The 22,938-nt window shown below is 37.0% G+C and overlaps 1 protein-coding gene across 1 annotated transcript in view; it reads right to left on the bottom strand.

Moving 5' to 3' along the window:
• LOC132547958 (probable C-mannosyltransferase DPY19L3) overlaps nucleotides 1-22,938 on the bottom strand; it is a 45,991-nt gene that overhangs the window by 9,781 nt on the left and 13,272 nt on the right. Inside the window, exons 2-13 of the mRNA XM_060211775.1 lie at nucleotides 22,350-22,440; nucleotides 14,908-15,029; nucleotides 14,168-14,313; nucleotides 13,397-13,520; nucleotides 12,042-12,176; nucleotides 11,239-11,370; nucleotides 8,371-8,475; nucleotides 7,465-7,538; nucleotides 6,898-7,056; nucleotides 6,564-6,655; nucleotides 4,866-5,017; nucleotides 401-457 (exon numbers count right to left, since the gene is read on the bottom strand). Coding sequence (XP_060067758.1) covers nucleotides 401-457; nucleotides 4,866-5,017; nucleotides 6,564-6,655; nucleotides 6,898-7,056; nucleotides 7,465-7,538; nucleotides 8,371-8,475; nucleotides 11,239-11,370; nucleotides 12,042-12,176; nucleotides 13,397-13,520; nucleotides 14,168-14,313; nucleotides 14,908-15,029; nucleotides 22,350-22,440 — 1,389 coding nt within the window. The remainder of the gene's footprint in view (nucleotides 1-400; nucleotides 458-4,865; nucleotides 5,018-6,563; nucleotides 6,656-6,897; nucleotides 7,057-7,464; nucleotides 7,539-8,370; nucleotides 8,476-11,238; nucleotides 11,371-12,041; nucleotides 12,177-13,396; nucleotides 13,521-14,167; nucleotides 14,314-14,907; nucleotides 15,030-22,349; nucleotides 22,441-22,938) is intronic.

The raw sequence follows: 22,938 nt of genomic DNA, 5'->3' as shown, positions 1-22,938 counted from the left end.
TTTGAAGCATTTCCTTCAGGTTGGTTCAACTATTGGGTAAATTCATAAATAGACTTTTATATGGTACAACCAGCAATGTTCATCTGACAACTGACAAACAATATGTTCAATAACAACCAACTTGACAGCTCAGCGAAGCTATACATTAATCATACATACACTTAGTGGTAAATATTTTACAAAATAGATATTAAACTGTAATAATAAAGTGGTGATACCGAAAATGACAATTCAGTTGAAATCAAAATATAATTAATGAAATGTATTTTTACCACAGTTTGATTATCATCTTGTACAATGTTTACAATCAATTGTATTTGTCATCTACGTGGCTTATTGTCAATAATATACAATAATACTATAAATGTTCCCTTGAGTGGAAATCCAGGTGAGTACTCACTAGTGCTAACAAGGCAGCTAGGACAATCAGAGTGGCCAAATGTCGTACGATCTGCACCTGTAGAAAAAAATTAATCATTCATTATTTTCAAAGTAAGAGCACAACTGACTCTGTTATATTTATCAATAATTGTCAGTAAATATCTCCTCTTCTTGATCTTTCTGTTATATTTATCAATAATTGTCAGTAAATATCTCCTCTTCTTGATCTTTCTGTTATATTTATCAATAATTGTCAGTAAATATCTCCTCTTCTTGATCTTTCTGTTATATTTATCAATAATTGTCAGTAAATATCTCCTCTTTTTGATCTTTCTGGTCTCAGATATATCATTTCATTCTGAGAATTTCATTAAAGTCAGAAACTCGAAAATATCCATAAGAAGTGAATGCTCTCACCACCATATAAGTAACCGTGTTTGAAAAATTTCCATAAATTGTCAAATGTGATCTTTGACCTTATAACTTTGACTGATGTCCACTTTAATGTGATAAGGTGTAGAACTTGGTGCTAGAAAAATATAGGATAAATTGGAACTAAAGCTGTGTTGAGGGGTTCTGAAGATATGACACTGATTTGAATGTGACAGACTTACATGGATGACACCATAAGCCCCACACCTCCTTACCCTTTGTAAAATGTTGGACGTACACAAAAGATTGAAGATTTTTCCAATAGTGTATAACACTGCAGTGTCTTGACAGTAAAAAAATGCTACTGTATTGTAAATCATTGTACATTCATGGTAAAGTTTGCCCCAAACAAACTGACAAATAGAAACAAATCAGGATCACATTTTACCTTTAGTACAATTCTAAAACCAGGTTTCGTGAAAGAATATTTAAACGAAAATTCAATATGTACATAATTTGAAGTGATGAGTGAATTATAGTTCTAACACCATATTTCATGGGCGTATATTCAAGAATGAGAGAAAAATCAGCAATGGTTACTATAGTGGTTGTCTAGTGTGTAATGTAGATATTTCTCTATTCCCCCCTCCCCCCTGCCTACAAGCCAGACAGAAGCTTACATATACAATTTGAAGTATGAGCGACACAGTCTGAACTGTAATAATTACATCTGATCTCTACATATAGCCCCCGAGGCCAAACAATCTAAATATGGTAAACCAGTAGTTCCTGTCTGGAGGCGAGCAGACTGTCTATAACAAAAGTCCTACTGATCCTCCTGAAGTCTCCTACCCCAGTAATATAATTATACAGTCTTATCACAGCAATAAACACGTGTTGTAAGCAAGCAAATCGCTAACAATACTTGTTATCTGATGTAAGCGTCTGGTAAAATTGTCTTCATTACAACAAACACCAGTCAGGAAATTTAACCCTTCACACAATGTACACTGTGCATACATTTATCACCTGATCCTTTACCTACACTAAAATTGTAAGTGATCCCTGCATCTAATTTGTCAGAACTCTAACTTTTGAAAAAAATGTGGCCAGTGATAAAAGATCGTCCTTAATCTAACAATGATTAAGATATTTAGTATATGTCTATAGTGATAGATCATAAGTAAACCTTTGGCTTATCAAACAAGTCAGAGTGAACCTGTCAAACAAACCACATCAGTACATTAACCATACAAATAGATATCAAGATTGAATTATTGTTACCATCACAACAACTGGATATTTACCACACAAATAGATGGGAAGAACAAAAGAAATGTTTCCAACACAACATTTGGACAGTTACCACACAAAAAGAAATCACATGGGTATTGTCTAAGATAAGCTTACACAAACAAAAAAGTGAGCAATCTTCAACATAAACCAAACAGAAGATTAGAGAGTCATCAAATCTTTTAAACAATTAACATACGGTTGACTTTTCCAGAATCTCTAAGTGATCTTTATAATGTCTGACCAGACGGGTGATTTCAGTCCTCAGAAGATATATTGATTTTGCAGCTGATGCTGTGAGACACCTTATCCATACTTAAACAAGACATATAATAGGCTTCCTTGTCATTACATCCGCACCTCATTCAAGTTTTCATTATTGAATCGAAGACCAGAAACAAATGTCACTGGCTGTCTTACATTTTCTCTGCCCACAGAGATGTAATACCACTCCAAGGCCTTATACTTCCCGTCAACTCAGACATGGTGACCATACTACCCCAAGGTCTCTTTCTTTCCGTCTACCCAGACATGGTGACCATACCACCCCAAGGCCTTATACTTCCCATCTACCCAGACATGGTGACCATACCATCACAAGGCCTTACACTTCCCTTCTACCTCGACATGGTGACCATACCATCCAAAGGTCTCACTCTTCCCTTCTACCCAGACACCTTGACCATACCACTCTAAGGTCTCACAAATCCCTTCTACCCAGACATGGTGACCAAACCACCCTATGGTCTCACAATTCTATACCCAGATACCTTGACCATACCACCCTAAGATCTCACAATTCACCTCTACCCAGACATGGTGACCATACCATCACAAGGCCTTATACTTCCCCTCTACCCAGACAAGGTTACCATACCATCACAAGGCCTTATACTTCTTACCCAAGACAAGGTGACCAAACAATCCCCAAGGTCTCACACTTTCCCTCTACCCAGACATAGTGACCATACCACCCCATGGACTCTTCCGCTCGAAAACCTTACACTTCTTTTAACCAAGACAAGATGATCAAACCTCCCAAAGGCCTTACACATCCCCTCTACCCAGGCATGGTGACCATACCATCCCACGGCCTCATACTTCCACTCTAGAGCCTTACACTTCTTACCCAAGACAAGGTGACCAAACCATTCCCAAGGTCTCAAACTTTTCCTCTACCCAGACATGGTGATAATACCACCACAAGGCCTTACTCTTCCCCCCTACCCTGAAATGGTGACCATAGCACTTTCCCTCTACATATATATAGAGACCATTTAACACCTTAGCCAAATATATCTATTACCAACTGCATACCAATGAAATCTTGAGAGATGGTAGCATAGACTGACATACAATTTGTCATTTCCTGTTCACACAATCCTACTGTTGTGGTCTGTGTACTTTTACATGTTTTAAACTGTCACTTTGTTGCTTTAACACCATAACTCTCACTTGTCTCTGTACATAGCTTAATAGGCAATGCACAAGAGGCACCTTGCATGTATTCAGGGAACTATATCAGAAATAGGAACACAAATACATTATCACAATCCTGAAGTTTCGTCACCACAGAAAATAAAAGACTTTAACCTCATTAATGAGGTAACACAAGCTCTAATCAAGGATATTGTTAATTTCAAGGTTTTTTATTGTATATTTTTTATAGGAGATATTGCACTTCAGATGTGTTTTCGGTGCAAAGCATACACAAATGACACGCACACTTCGATCGCTGCATGTAATAACTGGATCTTCTCTTGTAACACATACACTAACACTGTCTGCTATCCTAACATGATTTTTATTTGGTATAAATAATGAATAGTCTAGATTGAGGGTTTGTAAATTGAATATGTTAAGAGTTGTCATGAGATGTCTCATTCACAATGTTTTTGCTATTGGTACACAAACACCAAGTACTATATAACCCCACACTATGAAAGAGAAGGTAATGTGTGTTGTAATTGAATTCTTTTCTATATTTGGCATTACTATAACTGCCAACAAGAGATTTTATTACTCTACAGCTGGTAATATTCATGGGAGGTTTAATTTTGCTACTTTCTCGGTCATAACAGACATCTCAAAATAGAATATCCAGCGAACATTTCTCAAGTGAATGAAAACCTCTTTTTGCATGTATACATAAACAACATTTCATAGAAATGTGCAAAGCTTATAACCTTTGAACTAGCCCAAACTGGGACAACTGTGTAATTTTAACCCCCCAAATAAAATCCCTACAGGTACAACAGAATGATTATTTTTCTCTTATCCTGTTTTCCTTGTCCAAGCGCAAGACAAGTGTATTATGTTTAAACAATAACATGTGGATGAAGTATGAATAATGACGGGGTCCTGCCTCAGATGCTTCAAACATTGTGATTTAATATCATGCAAAATGTAATTGTAGTGTACATGCCAATAAATGATCAAATAAAATTATACTCATGATATTTAATATACATTTTATTTATAAGTTGTGGATCAAGATGAGTTTCAATCTTGACAATAACACAGGATTTTCTGTTTTTAGAATAACACAAGATTTCAGTAGCAGATGAACTAGTGTACATGTATCTGTGTGACCTCACATAAATGACAATGTTGTCACTTAAATTTTTTTCAGAACATGCAAAGAGCATGTGTATTTTATTTCAATCCTAGAAAGAGACAAAGAAATCTCTCACCAAGGAAAAGTATGGATTTACCTGTCCAGACTAAGAAAAAAAAATAGAATCCAAACTGTGACAAGACAGTCTTATCAAATATAAAAATACACACTAATAAGTGGTGTCTCTACGCAGGAAGCTTACCATCATGCCCTGTGTCTTCAGGTGAGCCAGGACAGACCTCCACATACGGTAGTCACTGATCCCGAAGCTGGCCAGTATACACATGTAAGGTGTCCAAAGATATTTCATACGCAATGTAGACATGGCTAGCAATCCAAAAAACACTGCCTGCACTGCAAATAGAGACAAAGAATGGAAAAGTTTGAATACATAATCACAATACAAAGTCTAAAGGTCATGAACCCTTTTGCTCTCATTGAAGTATCATTGCTTGGTAAATTTTTGTAAGGAGTATTTAAGACATTCTAATAATAATGACATTTGTGTTACATAAAAAGTTAAGTTAGTAGAGTAACATCACTGATTTAGAATAATGTTTAGTAAGTCGAAGATTTTCTATACCAGGGTTAAAAATAATGGTGACTCTAACCATGGAACCAAGAAACAGAAACTTGTCTACCTTTGTGTATAAGTTTGATCACAATTTCTTGAGAAAAGAGCAACTGGAATATCAATGAATTGGGTGATTTTCTACAAATAGTAACATTAACATTGGCCTTGACCTTATGAACCTGAAACATATCATACTTGACCTACACATCATCTTTCATTAAAATCCCCTAAGGTATCCAATTTTATTGATGACATTACCAGAGTAATAGCCTGTATGGTATGTCAGCTGTGGCCTGTTACTCAGGAGATGACACTTACCTGTATGGTATGCCAGCTGTGGCCTGTTACTAAGGAGATGACACTTACCTGTATGGTATGCCAGCTGTGGCCTGTTACTAAGGAGATGACACTTACCTGTATGGTATGCCAGCTGTGGCCTGTTACTGAGGAGATGGTACCTACCTGTATGGTATGCCAGCTGTGGCCTGTTACTAAGGAGATGACACCTACCTGTATGGTATGCCAGCTGTGGCCTGTTACTCAGGAGATGACACTTACCTGTATGGTATGCCAGCTGTGGCCTGTTACTAAGGAGATGACACTTACCTGTATGGTATGTCAGCTGTGGCCTGTTACTCAGGAGATGACACTTACCTGTATGGTATGCCAGCTGTGGCCTGTTACTAAGGAGATGACACTTACCTGTATGGTATGCCAGCTGTGGCCTGTTACTAAGGAGATGACACTTACCTGTATGGTATGCCAGCTGTGGTCTGTTACTAAGGAGATGGTACCTACCTGTATGGTATGCCAGCTGTGGCCTGTTACTAAGGAGATGACACCTACCTGTATGGTATGCCAGCTGTGGCCTGTTACTAAGGAGATGGCACTTACCTGTATGGTATGCCAGCTGTGGCCTGTTACTAAGGAGATGGCACTTACCTGTATGGTATGCCAGCTCTGGCCTGTTACTAAGGAAATGACACTTTCCTGTATGTTATGCCAGCTCTGGTCTGTTACTCAGGAGATGACACCTACCTGTATGGTATGCCAGCTGTGGCCTGTTACTAAGGAGATGACACCTACCTGAATGGTATGCCAGCTCTAGTCTGTTACTCAGGAGATGACACTTACCTGTATAGTATGCCAGCTGTGGCCTGTTACTAAGGAGATGACACTTACCTGTATGGTATGCCAGCTGTGGCCTGTTACTAAGGAGATGACACTTACCTGTATGGCATGTCAGCTGTGGCCTGTTACTAAGGAGATGACACTTACCTGTATGGTATGCCAGTTCTGGTCTGTTACTAAGGAGATGATACTTACCTGTATGGTATGCCAGTTCTGGTCTGTTACTAAGAAGATGGGACTTTTTTGTACTGGCAGTATCTTTCACAGTTGCATCATGCACATGATTACTGAAAACCAAAAATATGAATCAGAAAACTAGAACTATTTATGATAAATATGTTCGAATTTTATAATCTGGATAACAGTATAGGGAGCCTGATATTGATATAGAGCCATCCATAGACAATACATATACATCTAACTGGACAGAAGTATGTAAGATGTATGGAATGTCAATCATGCTTGACAGGATCTGTTATCACTGAATATGAAATTAATTCACATCTGTACAATAATCAGCAAACCTTACCTCCAGTTTTGTAGAACAGCCACACAGAGGACTATAAGCAGGATCACATGTGTAGCCACATAGAAGGGGAAAACCATGCCTTTTGTTAATCTCTCGTATGTATCAAATGGCAGGAAATGAAACGCCTCCAGACAAAGATATATCCGTGAATCAAAGTCTCTGTAAATATATACCACAACACCTCTGATAAAGTTATATCAAAATTAGCTCCTAAACAATGCTAGCTAATCATAAACTTCATGGCTGATACTGTAACCTGTATGGTTACATTGTAGTTTCTGTAATTGATAATGTAACCTGTTTGGTTACATTGTATTTTCTGTAATTGATAATGTAACCTGTTTGGTTACATTGTATTTTCTGTAATTGATAATGTAACCTGTTTGGTTACATTGTAGTCTCTGTGTGGTTGAAGATATTTACAGTTAAGAACCAGCGTATCTATCCTTCAATGATTTTCATGAATCACTTGTCATGTACTACTATGTATAAAAAAACATGAACTAAAGAATGATAAAAAATGTCTGACAATTTTTCTATTTTGGAAGAAAAACAAGATACACATACCTAGGATTTCCAATTCCAAATTTAGACAGCACAAATTTGTATATATGTTCATCTGCTTCTACGTTGATCAAAACCTTCAAATGTAAAATAAAATTCAAAAATATTTTATTGTCACAACTGCATAGGATGCCCCATCCTGTGATATTTAGAGCTAGGAGTTAAACACAATGAGTTATTGCTTCTGATGAGCATGATGCCTGCATCTGCATTTCCTTCTTCCTGTATTCAAGTTTATCAATGAGATTTATTTCAGCAACTTTCATGCTTTTTTTAAAGTCTGGTTGTAATCTGTCAACAGCCTTGCTTAAATTTCCCTTGTTTAATCATTCACATAGTTAAAACTTTCCATTGGTATTCATCTAAGTATTCTGATGCAACATGTACATGGAAAAGTATGGCATTTTTTTTCATGTTCTCTCATCATTCTTTCCCTACCATTTCTACTTCTAATTTTCATTTTTGTGAAATTTATGAAATTTTGGAGATAGTTCATCAACCCCTTCAGGTTTTCGACACTTATTTCAACCAATCTGGATCCTATTCAGTTACCTCCTAATTTTCAACAATTTAGGCCCATAGCATCACCGATGACTCTAAGAAGAAGGAAACTGTATGATTCATTATTTGGTCCTACAGTATATATTTTGTATTGAAATCTACCATTCACTTGTGACTTATTCAATTTTAGAATTTTGAGCATTCCAAATTTTAACTTCACATTGATAAAAGCTTTTACTAACTCACTTTCTAACGGAAACTTCATGGATTCTCAAAATGATCTTTAAAAAAATTTGCAAAAAAATCTGTCACCAATTGGAGTTTTTCAGAGCTTTCATCATTTTGTGTTTGGTATTTGTAGTGGAGGAATATTTCCATTGTGAATGATAGGAGATCAAGAAAACTCACCTTCACTGCTAAGTTGATGGACACCATCAACATCAACACCACCGTGCTATAAGATATGACCTTGAAGATCCGTGAAGGTATACTGCAAAGTTTCATGTCATCACCCTGAATAACAATATTTGTAATATTAATAGTATAATTTGTATTATTTGTTTTAGTCAATCTAATTTCCTGAAATTCAACATGGAGAAAAACAGGTTTGGGAATGTATCTAATTTTATATCTACAAGATGCAGTACTGCTGGTCTCCTACCTTTACATACATAGGAGCAGTGCTGCTGGTCTCCTACCTTTATATACATAAGAATCAGCGCTGCTGGTCTCTTTCCTTTATATACATAAGGAACAGTGCTGCTGGTCTCTTACCTTTATATACATAAGGAACAGTGCTGCTGGTGTCTTACCTTTATATAAATAAGGAACAGTGCTGCTGGTCTCCTACCTTTATATACATAAGGAACAGTGCTGCTGGTGTCTTACCTTTATATACATAAGGAACAGTGCTGCTGGTGTCTTACCTTTATATACATAAGGAACAGTGCTGCTGGTGTCTTACCTTTATATACATAAGGAACAGTGCTGCTGGTGTCTTACCTTTATATACATAAGGAACAGTGCTGCTGGTCTCTTACCTTTATATACATAAGGAACAGTGCTGCTGGTCTCTTACCTTTACATACATAAGGAACAGTGCTGCTGGTCTCTTACCTTTATATACAGAAGGAACAATGCCGCTGGTCTCCTACCTTTATATACATAAGGAGCAGTGCTGCTGGTCTCCTACCTTTATATACATAAGGAACAGTGCTGCTGATCTCTTACCTTTATATACATAAGGAACAGCGCTGCTGGTGTCTTACCTTTATATACATAAGGAACAGTGCTGCTGGTCTCTTACCTTTATATACATAAGGAACAGTGCTGCTGGTCTCTTACCTTTATATACATAAGGAACAGTGCTGCTGGTCTCTTACCTTTATATACATAAGGAACAGTGCTGCTGGTCTCTTACCTTTATATACATAAGGAACAGTGCTGCTGGTCTCTTACCTTTATATACATAAGGAACAGTGCTGCTGGTCTCTTACCTTTATATACATAAGGAACAGTGCTGCTGGTGTCTTACCTTTATATACATAAGGAACAGTGCTGCTGGTCTCCTACCTTTATATACATAAGGAACAGTGCTGCTGGTCTCCTACCTTTATATACATAAGGAACAGCGCTGCTGGTCTCTTACCTTTATATACATAAGGAACAGTACTGCCCTTCTCTTACCTTTATATACATAAGGAACAGTGCTGCTGGTCTCTTACCTTTATATACATAAGGAGCAGTGCTGCTGGTCTCTTACCTTTATATACATAGGGAACAGTGCTGCTGGTCTCTTACCTTTATATACATAAGGAACAGTGCTGCTGGTGTCTTACCTTTATATATATAAGGAGCAGAGCTGCTGGTGTCTTACCCTTATATACATAAGGAACAGTGCTGCTGGTTCCTACCTTTATATACATAAGGAACAGCGCTTTCTCTTACCTTTATATACATAAGGAACAGTACTGCCCTTCTCTTACCTTTATATACATAAGGAACAGCGCTGCTGGTGTCTTACCTTTATATACATAAGGAACAGTGCTGCTGGTCTCTTACCTTTATATACATAAGGAACAGTGCTGCTGGTCTCTTACCTTTATATACATAAGGAACAGTGCTGCTGGTCTCTTACCTTTATATACATAAGGAACAGTGCTGCTGGTCTCTTACCTTTATATACATAAGGAACAGTGCTGCTGGTCTCTTACCTTTATATACATAAGGAACAGTGCTGCTGGTCTCTTACCTTTATATACATAAGGAACAGTGCTGCTGGTGTCTTACCTTTATATACATAAGGAACAGTGCTGCTGGTCTCCTACCTTTATATACATAAGGAACAGTGCTGCTGGTGTCTTACCTTTATATACATAAGGAACAGTGCTGCTGGTCTCCTACCTTTATATACATAAGGAACAGTGCTGCTGGTCTCCTACCTTTATATACATAAGGAACAGCGCTGCTGGTCTCTTACCTTTATATACATAAGGAACAGTACTGCCCTTCTCTTACCTTTATATACATAAGGAACAGCGCTGCTGGTGTCTTACCTTTATATACATAAGGAACAGTGCTGCTGGTCTCTTACCTTTATATACATAAGGAGCAGTGCTGCTGGTCTCTTACCTTTATATACATAAGAAACAGTACTGCTGGTGTCTTACCTTTATAAACATAAGGAACAGTGCTGCTGGTCTCTTACCTTTATACACATAAGGAACAGTACTGCTGGTCTCTTACCTTTATATATATAAGGAGCAGTACTGCTGGTCTCTTACCTTTATATACATAAGGAGCAGTGCTGCTGGTCTCTTACCTTTATATACATAAGGAGCAGTACTGCTGGTCTCTTACCTTTATATACATAAGGAACAGTGCTGCTGGTGTCTTACCTTTATATACATAAGGAACAATGCTGCTGGTCTCTTATCTTTATCTATATAAGGAGCAGTGCTGCTGGTCTCTTACCTTTATATATATAAGGAGCAGTACTGCTGGTCTCTTACCTTTATATATATAAGGAGCAGTACTGCTGGTCTCTTACCTTTATATACATAAGGAACAGTGCTGCTGGTCTCCTACCTTTATATACATAAGGAGCAGTGCTGCTGGTCTCCTACCTTTATATACATAAGGAACAGTGCTGCTGGTGTCTTACCTTTATCTATATAAGGAGCAGAGCTGCTGGTGTCTTACCTTTATATACATAAGGAACAGTGCTGCTGGTGTCTTACCTTTATATACATAGGAGCAGTACTGCTGGTCTCTTACCTTTATATACATAAGGAGCAGAGCTGCTGGTATGAAACTCATCACGAAGGACCCAAGTATCATTTTGTTGATGAACTGGAGCAGGCACACCATCAATAGGGAAATAGCCTCGATATAAAGCATCATTCGAACCTACAGTCAACAAACAAGTATTTACATAGATCAGAATAATTCTAGAGGGCATGCACCATTTACCAAGAAATTACCAATAATTTTACAATGTTATATTTCCCTAATATGGGTTTTGGCCCTGTGTAGCAGAAGTAGTAACACTAATGGTATTTCATAGATTTAGTTGAAAAACCCAAATTTACAACGGATCAAATTTAGTTACAATCTCTTATCTACAGAAAATGAACAATGATACTCCCATTACAAAAGGAAGGTGAAAAAATTTATCTCCTCTGCCCCATAGGGCAACGCCTTCTGATTTCAAAAAGCATTTCTCTGAAACTAATTTGAATTGTAACTTTTGAAGCTTCAGACCGAATAAAGTCAAAACACTTTTATTGTTATAGGAGCAGAAAGATTTTGGAAGTTTTCAAAAACTTTGTCAGGCTTCACCCGGAAAGTCTAGCAGTTAAATACAATGATTCTATTTTGGTTAACCATACAAAGTTGTTTAAAGGTTTTAACATCTTTGATCCCAGTGACTTTGAACAGAGGTCAAATCATTTTTTTCCACAAAAAATATCATGACCCTTGGCACTTTAGTTATTGAGAAGAAGTTGTCACTAGACAGATAACAGGATGCCAAGGTGAGCTAATGTTATTAATGTCTCAAAATTCTCCATTGCTCTTACCTTCTTTGGGGGAACAAGGTCTAAAATCCACACGCCAAACAAGGAAAATGACTGGAGTAGAATGATGAACTGGTTGAACTGCCATCCCAAGGCAAACAAGAAGGTACTGACTAGACACAGGGCAACAGATAGTCTCTGCAGACATAGACAGGTAACAATTAGTTAGGTATAAAAATAGGTAAGTACTGACTAGACACAGGGCTACAGATAGTCTCTGTAGACATAGACAGGTAACAATTAGGTATAAAAATAGGTAGGTACTGACTACATACAGGGCTACAGATAGTTTCTGTAGATTTAGACAGGTTACAATATACAAAATATTCTTATACTAACTGGAATGTATCTCACTAAATCGCAATGCTGACTTCAGCAGAATAATGTAGCCACTGGCCACAATTGCTATGTTTGAGAAATGTCTATGACTGCAAAACAAATTGAACTAACAATTAAATTGCAAATATAAGAAACTACCCATCCTTTATGCAGGAAAAGCCTCTCTGTCCCTCTCTCATTACATAATGTCTAATATCCTTGTCTAGCTCAATCAGACACTTGATCACAGTGTAAGAAGGTATACAGACAACTAAGTGTCTGGTTGAGCAAGACTACTGGTATCGGAGTGCCTTTCAATAACCTTTGACAGTGGTAAATCTTAAGGTGTTCCAAAACTGTTCCAAAGCCAGGTAAAATGTGGGTTATCTGATAACCTGATGGGTCAAACAGATGAGTCATTCATAGTAGTGTAAATATTGGATTGACCCTGGGGAATCAAGTGTTGGCAATACTGAAAATTGTTTACAGCAGTTTGAATGTTTCTGATAAATGTAACAAAAATAGTATAAAAATGAACTTAATGAATTATTCATTCTGCTTCCGAAAACGGTTTTTGTTGTACCTACAATTTTTACAAAGGGCAATAATTCTGTAATTAAGGGATTTTGGGCACTGAATTGAGTACATTGCACATGATTTTAAGTTTGACAAAGATATACACCGAGTTGCATTTTCCTAGTTTAATTGAAAACAAAGTTATGCTCTGAACATAAACTTTCAACAAAGGGCAACAATACTGTAATGTATTCAACAACTTTATGACCTTTGCTTAACTTAAGGCAAAGTTATGCTCCAGCCACAAAATGAGGGGATAGACTGACTGATGGATGGACAAACAAAGCGGCAACTTTATGAGAATAACATTTGTTCAACTGTGTTAATGGTTACAATCTAAATTTGTTAGAATGTATTGCCTCAATACAAAATGTATACAGTACACAATTGAATACCGGTATGTCAAAATCTTTTTATATTTTTATATATTGATATTTTTTCAAAGAAAAGGATAGACAACTTACATCTTTAGTAGGGTTGTTGCTTGGTCTGAAGTAGAATGAGGTGGCAGCTACCTGTACCCACAAAAATGGCAAGGAGAAACTCTCACGTAGGGGAATGATGTATTCTACACGTGTCGTGTCCAGCCTGTAAATCAACGCATATCAATGTTTAGTCATGTCCTATACCTAGACACCTGTCTATATTTACCTGTAATATGTACTTAGATGCCTACATACTTTTCTACATTTACCTGCATCACGAAAGATACCATGACACTTGTCAATGTTTACTTGTATAACGTAGATAGCTACACACCTGTCCATGTTTACCTGTGACGCTTAGATATCCAGTCACTTAACTATAATTACCTGTGATACTTAGATATCTAGACACCTGTTTATGTTTTCCTTTAATACTTTGATATTTAGGCATTGTTGATGTCTACCTGTGATACTTAGTTACCTAGATACTTATCTATGTTTACCTTTGACAATTTTATACCTAGACAACTGTCTGTTTACTTGTGACCTGTATGTTTTTATTTGTGGCTGTAATACTTATTAGATGATCGGTCTACTAGTCCTGATTACAGATCACACTTAGTTGCCAAGACAGTTATCTTTGCTATATTAGTTACATTCAGATTCCAAGACATATCTATTTGTTTACCTGTGATACTTGAATACAGACACCTGTCTACTCCAACCTGTGTTTCATTCTCAGTTTACCTGTGTCACTCAGATACAAGACATCTGACAGAGACACCTGTCTATTCTAAAAAAACTGCTTACCTGTTAAAGATGTAGAAGCAGGAAGTGAGAATGCCGGCAAGCCATGAACCGCTGAGCATATAAGCTGTGGCAAACAAAGCCCAAATGAGCATGGCATGAAGAGCAAACACACTGTTGATGTAGAAGTAGATTGGCTGGATGTAATTCTGTAAATAAGAAAGGGAGACAACTTTAACAAGATTTACAGGAAAGAAAGTAAACAGTACTTGACAACTTCAGCATAAAATCATATATTCTCTTCAGAAGTAAGGTTTTTTGAGTAATATCACTTCAATATTAAATGGCTTTTTTATCAACTAAATAGTTCTTGAAATTGATATGATTACTCAAGATGTTGAGGACTTGATAGGGAGGACCATGTAAAGGGTGCTAAGGGCTTACCTTGATGAGGAGGATCCTGTAGAGGGTGCTAAGGATTTACCTTGATAGGGAGGACCCTGTAGAGGATTCTGAGGACTTACCTTGATGGGGAGGACCCTGTAGAGGGTGCTAAGGATTTACCTTGATGGGGAGAACCCTGTAGAGGATTCTGAGGGCTTACCTTGATGGGGAGAACCCTGTAGAGGATGCTGAGGGCTTACCTTGATGGGGAGAACCCTGTAGAGGATTCGAGGGCTTACCTTGATGGGGAGAACCCTGTAGATGATGCTAAGGGCTTACTTTGATGGGGAGAACCCTGTAGAGGATTCTGAGGGCTTACCTTGATGGGGAGGACCCTGTAGAGGGTGCTAAGGACTTACCTTGATGGGGAGAACCCTGTAGAGGATGCTGAGGATGACTTCTTGGTAGATATTCATACGTTCCAGGACATTGATAGTACTTGGATGTTCTGTCATGTTGTCATGCGTTATCTCATATAGGCCTATAACAATAAAAAAAAACTATAATAAATGAAAAGTTTTTGGAAATTCTTACTATGTGATATAAAAAATCATACATTCATGTAAAGTGGAATTTACAATGAATTGGCACTCATTAACAATCTTCTATAATGTACAATGAAACAGTCTGTCTTTAAGTCAACTTGTTAGTAAATCTTGATAGACATTTTACGTAATTACATAAAATTCCAAATAAAAAACGTTGATTTCTTGATTTATGTTTCATGTCTCGATGAAGTCGCAGATTGGCAAGAAAACTTGACAAATAAACAAAGTGATCAGGGGCTCACATAGATATACCTCTATCTCTGGATAAAGTAGTAAGTAGTGCACTTTGGCCCTGACCAATGACCACCAACATTTAACCAGGTGCAGACCTTGGTAGTATGAGGCTATGGTGTAAATATAAACAAAATACATTCAAGGGTTCATGAGATATCTTGTACACATTGTTATCATAGATGCATGAACCCACAGATGAACAAAAAGATTACTACTTCTCCTTTACCAAAGTGAAAGGTATAATTTGCAACATACATGTCACCTCCCTTCTTACCTTAGCAAGGGGGTATAAATAGCAGTCTGCCTGGTCCCCCCTTACCGTAGTGGGGGATATTATTAGCAGTCTGCACAGTTCCCCCTTACCTATGGGGGATATAAAATTAGCAGTATGCAGTTTCCCCTTACCTAAGTGAAAGGTATAATTTGCAACATACATGTCACCTCCCTTCTTACCTTAGCAAGGGGGTATATAATAGCAGTCTGCACAGTTCCCCCTTACCGTAGTGGGGGATATTATTAGCAGTCTGCACAGTTCCCCCTTACCTATGGGGGATATAAAATTAACAGTATGCACAGTTCCCCCTAACCTAACTGAGGATATAATTAGCAGTCTGCACAGTTCCCCCTTACCTAAGTAGGGTATATAATTAGCAGTCTGCACAGTTCCCCCTTACCTAAGTAGGGTATATAATTAGCAGTCTGCACAGTTCCCCCTTACCTAAGTAGGGTATATAATTAGCAGTCTGCACAGTTCCCCCTTACCTAAGTAGGGTATATAATTAGCAGTCTGCACAGTTCCCCCTTACCTAAGTAGGGTATATAATTAGCAGTCTGCACAGTTCCCCCTTACCTAAGTAGGGTATATAATTAGCAGTCTGCACAGTTCCCCCTTACCTAAGTAGGGTATATAATTAGCAGTCTGCACAGTTCCCCCTTACCTAAGTAGGGTATATAATTAGCAGTCTGCACAGTTCCCCCTTACCTAAGTAGGGTATATAATTAGCAGTCTGCACAGTTCCCCCTTACCTAAGTAGGGTATATAATTAGCAGTCTGCACAGTTCCCCCTTACCTAAGTAGGGTATATAATTAGCAGTCTGCACAGTTCCCCCTTACCTAAGTAGGGTATATAATTAGCAGTCTGCACAGTTCCCCCTTACCTAAGTAGGGTATATAATTAGCAGTCTGCACAGTTCCCCCTTACCTAAGTAGGGTATATAATTAGCAGTCTGCACAGTTCCCCCTTACCTAAGTAGGGTATATAATTAGCAGTCTGCACAGTTCCCCCTTACCTAAGTAGGGTATATAATTAGCAGTCTGCACAGTTCCCCCTTACCTAAGTAGGGTATATAATTAGCAGTCTGCACAGTTCCCCCTTACCTAAGTAGGGTATATAATTAGCAGTCTGTACAGCCACCTCCTACCTAAGTGGGGATATTATTAGCAGAAGGCAGAATCCCTCTTACCTAAGTGAGGGATTTAATTAACAGACTGTACAGCCCCCTCTTACCTAAGTGGGGATATTATTAGCAGCAGGCAGAATCCCCCTTACCTAAGTGAGGGATTTAATAAACAGACTGTACAGCCCCCTCTTACCTAAGTTGGGATATGATTAGCAGCAGGCAGAATCCCCCTTACCTAAGTGAGGATATAATTAGCAGAAGGCAGAATCCCTCTTACCTAAGTGGGGGATATAATTACCAGACTGTACAGCCCCCTTTTACCTAAGTGGGGATATGATAAGCAGCAGGCAGAATCCCTCTTACCTAAGTGGGGGATTTAATCAGCAGTGTGCACAGTCCCTCCTTTAACTAAGTGGGGAATATCATTAGCAATGTGCACAGCCCCTCCTTACCTAAGCAGACATTCATTCCTATTTTATGCTTATGTCACAATGTTTGAATCAATGTTGCAGGCCTATATAACAGTATGGTTTTATTTTGTGTAACTCAAATGTCATATAACATAATCTACATATCATTCGATCATAGAAATCAAATATTTCTAAAGCAATATGTTCCAATTCTTACTCAAACATCATATGAGGATGTATAATAAAATTTAATGAAGAAAACATATCATAATAAATTCTATTTCCTTTTTCAATACAAAAGACAAAGGGGCATAAACGGTCATCTGAGTGAACCCATAAAAGAACACAATTGAAATGAATGAGTATTATACAGAAGAGAAAGTGTTATTTGTACTTGGAAAGGAGAGTGTTACTGAAGTTGTAACTCAACATTTTTTCCTGAAATAATGGCAACCTAATAAACAACTGTAAACTTTACCCCCTTCCCAAGGAAAGATGTGAGATCCTTGGGTCATAAAGTGTATAACTTTTGTAAAGCCCCTCTAGACCCATCCATGGAGAGAGTTAGATTCTACCATGGTCGGGTATTGAGAAGAAGATTTTTTAAAATTTCAGTCAAATTGGCCCTTTTTTGCCCCATCTATCAGCCACTGAGAGCCAGCCATGGTCAATGTATGCATGTCATCAAACCACCATCCTTTACTATCAAGGTTAACTAATTTAACTATGTTTAAACTATTTTTAATAAAAAAAATAAACAAATCATGCACATAAATGTAATTTTCTATATAAACAACTGTAAAATTTACCCCCTCCCCAAGGGGAAATTTGAGACTCTGGGGTAATGAAATTTATAATTTTGTTAAAACACCTTAAGATCCTACCATATTAGGGTATTGAGAAGAAGATTTTTTAAAATTTCAACAATTTGTCACCATTTTGGCCATGCCCTTTGGGTCCTGGGGGTAGGAACCATATAATGTAAAATTTTAGTTCAGCTTTTGCCATGGAAAATGTTGCTAAATTTCAAAATGAAATCGGTTCAGTGTAAAAAGTTTACAGACAACAATGCCAGACAAAGAGAATCACAATAGGTCACCAGGAGACTTTACTCGTGTCATCTAATAATTTCAATCATTTTAAGTTGTGCTTGTAATCTGTTTTATAAACTGAACATGAAGTATCAGTATACAAAGCCATTGGAAATTTTACTGTTTCCCAATTTGAGTGCATTCTACGAGTCACAATGACATTAATTTATGATTTATGATTTCCGTCAGATAAATAAACATCACCAGGATATTCATAAAACATACATATTGAAATTAAATTTCTTTTTCAAGTTTATTTTCAATTTGGATAATAAAACTCCTCTTTACATAACACATAAAACTTGACTCAAACGTTGTGTGATGACTTCTTTATATAGAAGCTGTGACATTTGCTGTGTCTATAAAGGGTTATACACAACCTACATATTCTCCTTTTTTACCTGGAGACCACTAAATCTAGATCTCTGGAGGAAGGCTTCTGATTAAATTTATTTTTGTGCTTTGACTTTTCATCTTTTAAATCTAAAGCTAGTCCCAAATGTTTTTGTCATCCTGTGGTAGACGATAACAATTTTGGTTGCATCAACAACTGTTTGACAGCTGCAATTCCATGACCTTCACCATAAGTGATCTCCAGGTGATTAAACATAATGTATGCAAAAAACAAAGCCACGCATCAATGTACTAGATTATCACATGTTTTAAGTCAAACGATTAAGGACATACATCTACCCTTGTGTCACAAATATGGTCGGTCATATTGGAGTTACTTAATATATATCTATTTCACAAGACTATCATTAGTAGAATGTATTTAAAACAAAGCAAATAAAAGGACAAACTACATTAAACCGCTGTTCAGTCAACACGACAGGATGACATCACAGAGATGATAAACTAACAATGTGATGAATATCTGCCATTTCTTCCAGCATCAGAACAGCCATTTGTCAAGCAGTCCCGGGAGAATTCCGAGCTCTGGGTTCAAATATTACCATGACAACCTTAGATAAAATATATTACAACATTAGGCTTGGCACCTCATTGCAGCTTCATCTCAATCTCATCAATATTGTTGATTAATTTTTGTCATTTTGATGAAAGTTGAGATCTCAGTAATTACGAAATTCTGTATTTCATATTCAACACCAATTAGGTATACAATGGGTTTGGCCCAATACATCAAACTCATATCAAGAGATTTAAGAGAGTTCTTGACTGTCAAGGAAAACATGCTAGTATTGGTTTCCCTTAGGACATGTTGTTGGCTTGTGGTAATTTGTGATTTATATCTTCACTCGGAACTGTCTAGGAAACTGCAGTGGCACTTGTTTATACCTAATACATACATTTCTCTTAAAGTTACTACCAATATGGAATCACTGCATAACTTAGAATTGAGTTCTACATATTGGGAAGGTTTCAAATGAATGAGTCTAAAAATGTAATACATATTAAGAAATTATAAACAAATTCTGACAAGGTGCCCTTGAGATATCTTATACTCAAGCTTTTTGCTACAGAAGCATAGACACACACGGACACAAGCATGGATGAATGCAGTGATAGAACATTTAATTATACCCCTTTTGTTCAGTCTGCATGGTGTAAATAAGTATTAATGAGCTTAGTCTAAATGTAGAAAATAAATGAGATGACAGGTAAACAAGATAAGCCATCATGATTTGGGTAGCCAAGGGATGTAACATTTGTTGATGTAGACAGCAAGTCATTCAGGGGTCTGGAAAGTGCTAATGGATCAGACCTTGTGCCACCTGTTGTAGCTGTAAGTCATTTCTCTATTTGTGAAGCCAATTTGTGTAGAACATACTATAGTTGACACTTTCATGATCCACCAACAAGAGTCCCAATAGTCCTCTATCAATTCAGTGTTACTACTGTGAGCTTTAAAAAGAAAAATGCCCATTTAACTCTTTAAATCACCATTTACTTACACTACCTATTTGTGACATATTATAGATATTTGTTAAAGATACAATGCCACTTTGTTTGCAATGATGGATACTTAGTTCCTAGATTTAACTACATGAAATCATGATATTGGTCTGGTAGAATGCACCTCCATATATGACCTTCAAAGTTTGTCAAGGTAATTAATTTGATAGTAAGTTTAACATCCAATCATTCCAGCAAGCTAGTGACTAAAGAAATCTAGCTTTGCAGGTTTGTTATTTAAAAAGAATTTTGAAGTATTATAACAGCTGTGACCTTTAACAGATGAAAAGTGGGTTGACATTCAAGTGCATCAAAAGCTATTTATAGTCCTTTATTCCAACATACTCTCAGATAAAACTGTAAGCATGGTAATTCCTAAGACAAAGAAAGAATCACAGAATTTGTTTTAATAATCTGATCCCTGTGATCTTGGGCTAAGGTCAAATTCATCCATTTAGACAAACTTCATTGTATTGTCATCTCTGCATACTATTTGCAAAATGTACAAAGTATTTTGGTTAATCAAACCTTAGGGAAAGATTTAAACATCGTTGACTCCTATGACCTTGAAATAGGGTAAACACTAAGCATATACTAATATAGACAGACAACATTAACATTCCTGATTTAAAGGTGCTATCAGTAAAACAGTACAACTATTGGCCCCTTGGTCATTCACAAGAAATAACTTTCAAAGGGTCAAATTTCAATATTGGTTGGAACAGCAACATATCACTTACCATCTCCAATAAACTCATGCTATACTTACTAGTCACTTCCCATGGAGCCAAGCCATACTTATAACTTACCTTTCATAAAATATGTTATGGTTACAAGTCACCTCCCATAGACCCAAGTCATACTTATAAGTCACTTCCAACAAAAACCATGCCATAGTAACAAATCATTTCCCATTGACTCATGCCATAGTTACAAGTCATTTCCCATTGACTCATGCCATAGTTACAAGTCTTTTCCCATTGACTCATGCCATAGTTACAAGTCATTTCCCATTGACTCTTGTCATAGTTACAAGTCATTTCCCATTGATTCATGTCATAGTTACAAGTCATTTCCCATAGCACCATGCCAAAGACACAAGTGAGGAAGTAAACAGAATGCAATACAACTACATTACCAGTAATTAAGTAACACATATAGTGTTGAGTATTACCTCAGGAGATTTGGTCTTCAGTAAAAAGCTTTAATAAATCTCTATATGAGAACACTGACATCTGAGATAATGTTATAGACTGGTATGATATCTTCAGAGCATCAGTAAACTGGGAAATGCTACATTAACAAATTCAGTGTGACTAGAGGACACAATAAACTGCAGCAAAAATCTAATAAAGCCAACAACCACCTGTATGTCAATCTATTGCCCAGGTTACAACATAGCTGTAAATAGTATCACCATGACAATCATAACGTCGATCTCAAAATGACAAAATCTTAGGGAAGTAGACAACCTATCTTCACCATAAACCAATTAGCTTGCAAATCTCAAGGGAGACAACCATGTTCTTTAATATACATTTGATTTCCTGCTTGATTGTTATGACTAACAATGATCACTCCATTAGCTTATTAGGCTCTGCCACACTGCATCCACCTGCTTCAGGCTCTTCACAACCATGAATCCCTTTTACACAAAGTTCCAGACTATTATTATCTAGTATGATCCCTTTATCTGTACAGAAGGAGAAGAGTTCAAAATTTCCATTTGGACTCCAGTCTTTGACCCAAGGCATAAGAAACTCAAAACAGCAAATTCATACAATGAGTCCCATCATCTAGGGATATTTCAACCCAAATATTTTTCAAAATTCCTGACTCAGCATGTTTGGAAAAGTACGTTCAAGTCTTTACTGGTATCTCCTCATTTTGGTCCCTTAGTAGGGGACCCACCCTTGTCTTAAAATCCAAGTTCCCTCCCTTTGGATATGGAAAATGCAAAGGCATCAATCCATGTCTTGACATATGAAAAAGACATATATCAATCATATAGCCTTGCTATGAAGTAAGAATCAGGAAAGGGACACATCCTTCCCTTAATTTTTTGGGAAAGATAAGAATATAGCCCTAGCTTAAAAATGTGAAGGATGCTACAGGATCTATTCTTGCCTTGAAATATAGAGAAGGGCAGCGACCATTCTTTGTCTTGTAATTTGGAAAAGGATTAGGAACCTATCCTTACCTCGGGTTATTGAAGAGGCATGAACCAACTGTTTGTAGTAGGAGTAGTATAATCCAGACTCCGTCCGAAAGGATATCTCCCTCTCCACTTCCTGTCAAATAAAAAAAAGTCACCATTTTCATCATGTTCTATAAAGATGGTTTAGCAAGTGCAAAATTATTTTAGTCAAGTCTTCGATTGTAGTGTGTATCTATAAAATAAACATAATTGTCTGAATGATATCAAACAATCAAACAGAGGAAATAATTTCAATCTCAAATATACAGACTCTACCAATCCATCAATTCTACATAACTACATATAGGAAGTAGTCTTCTAAAAAAAACGAAACAGAAGAAAAAATAGGAAGCACCTGTGATTTCATAAGAATTCAGTTCAGTCATTACAATCATGCAATTTTCAAATACCTTTGCAGAAACTGGTAAAAATTCAGAGTAGACCAAAGGGAAAAAATTACGTAGTCTGACACTATCTGCTTGCTTCCTCCGTGTATTATTGTCATTATGTATGATTACAAGTGCCCAAAGCTTCATTTAGGTTATCAATGTTTTATAAAGGTATGGCTAGACAGAAAGAAAACAATACTGTA

Source organism: Ylistrum balloti, unplaced genomic scaffold, assembly GCF_031769215.1.
Source record: "Ylistrum balloti isolate Yb309-2 unplaced genomic scaffold, AGI_CSIRO_Ybal_v1 Utg369990, whole genome shotgun sequence".
Lineage (NCBI taxonomy): Eukaryota > Metazoa > Mollusca > Bivalvia > Pectinida > Pectinidae > Ylistrum > Ylistrum balloti.
Note: the sequence above shows the minus strand (reverse complement) of the source record. Positions and strands in the feature narration are given on the sequence as shown.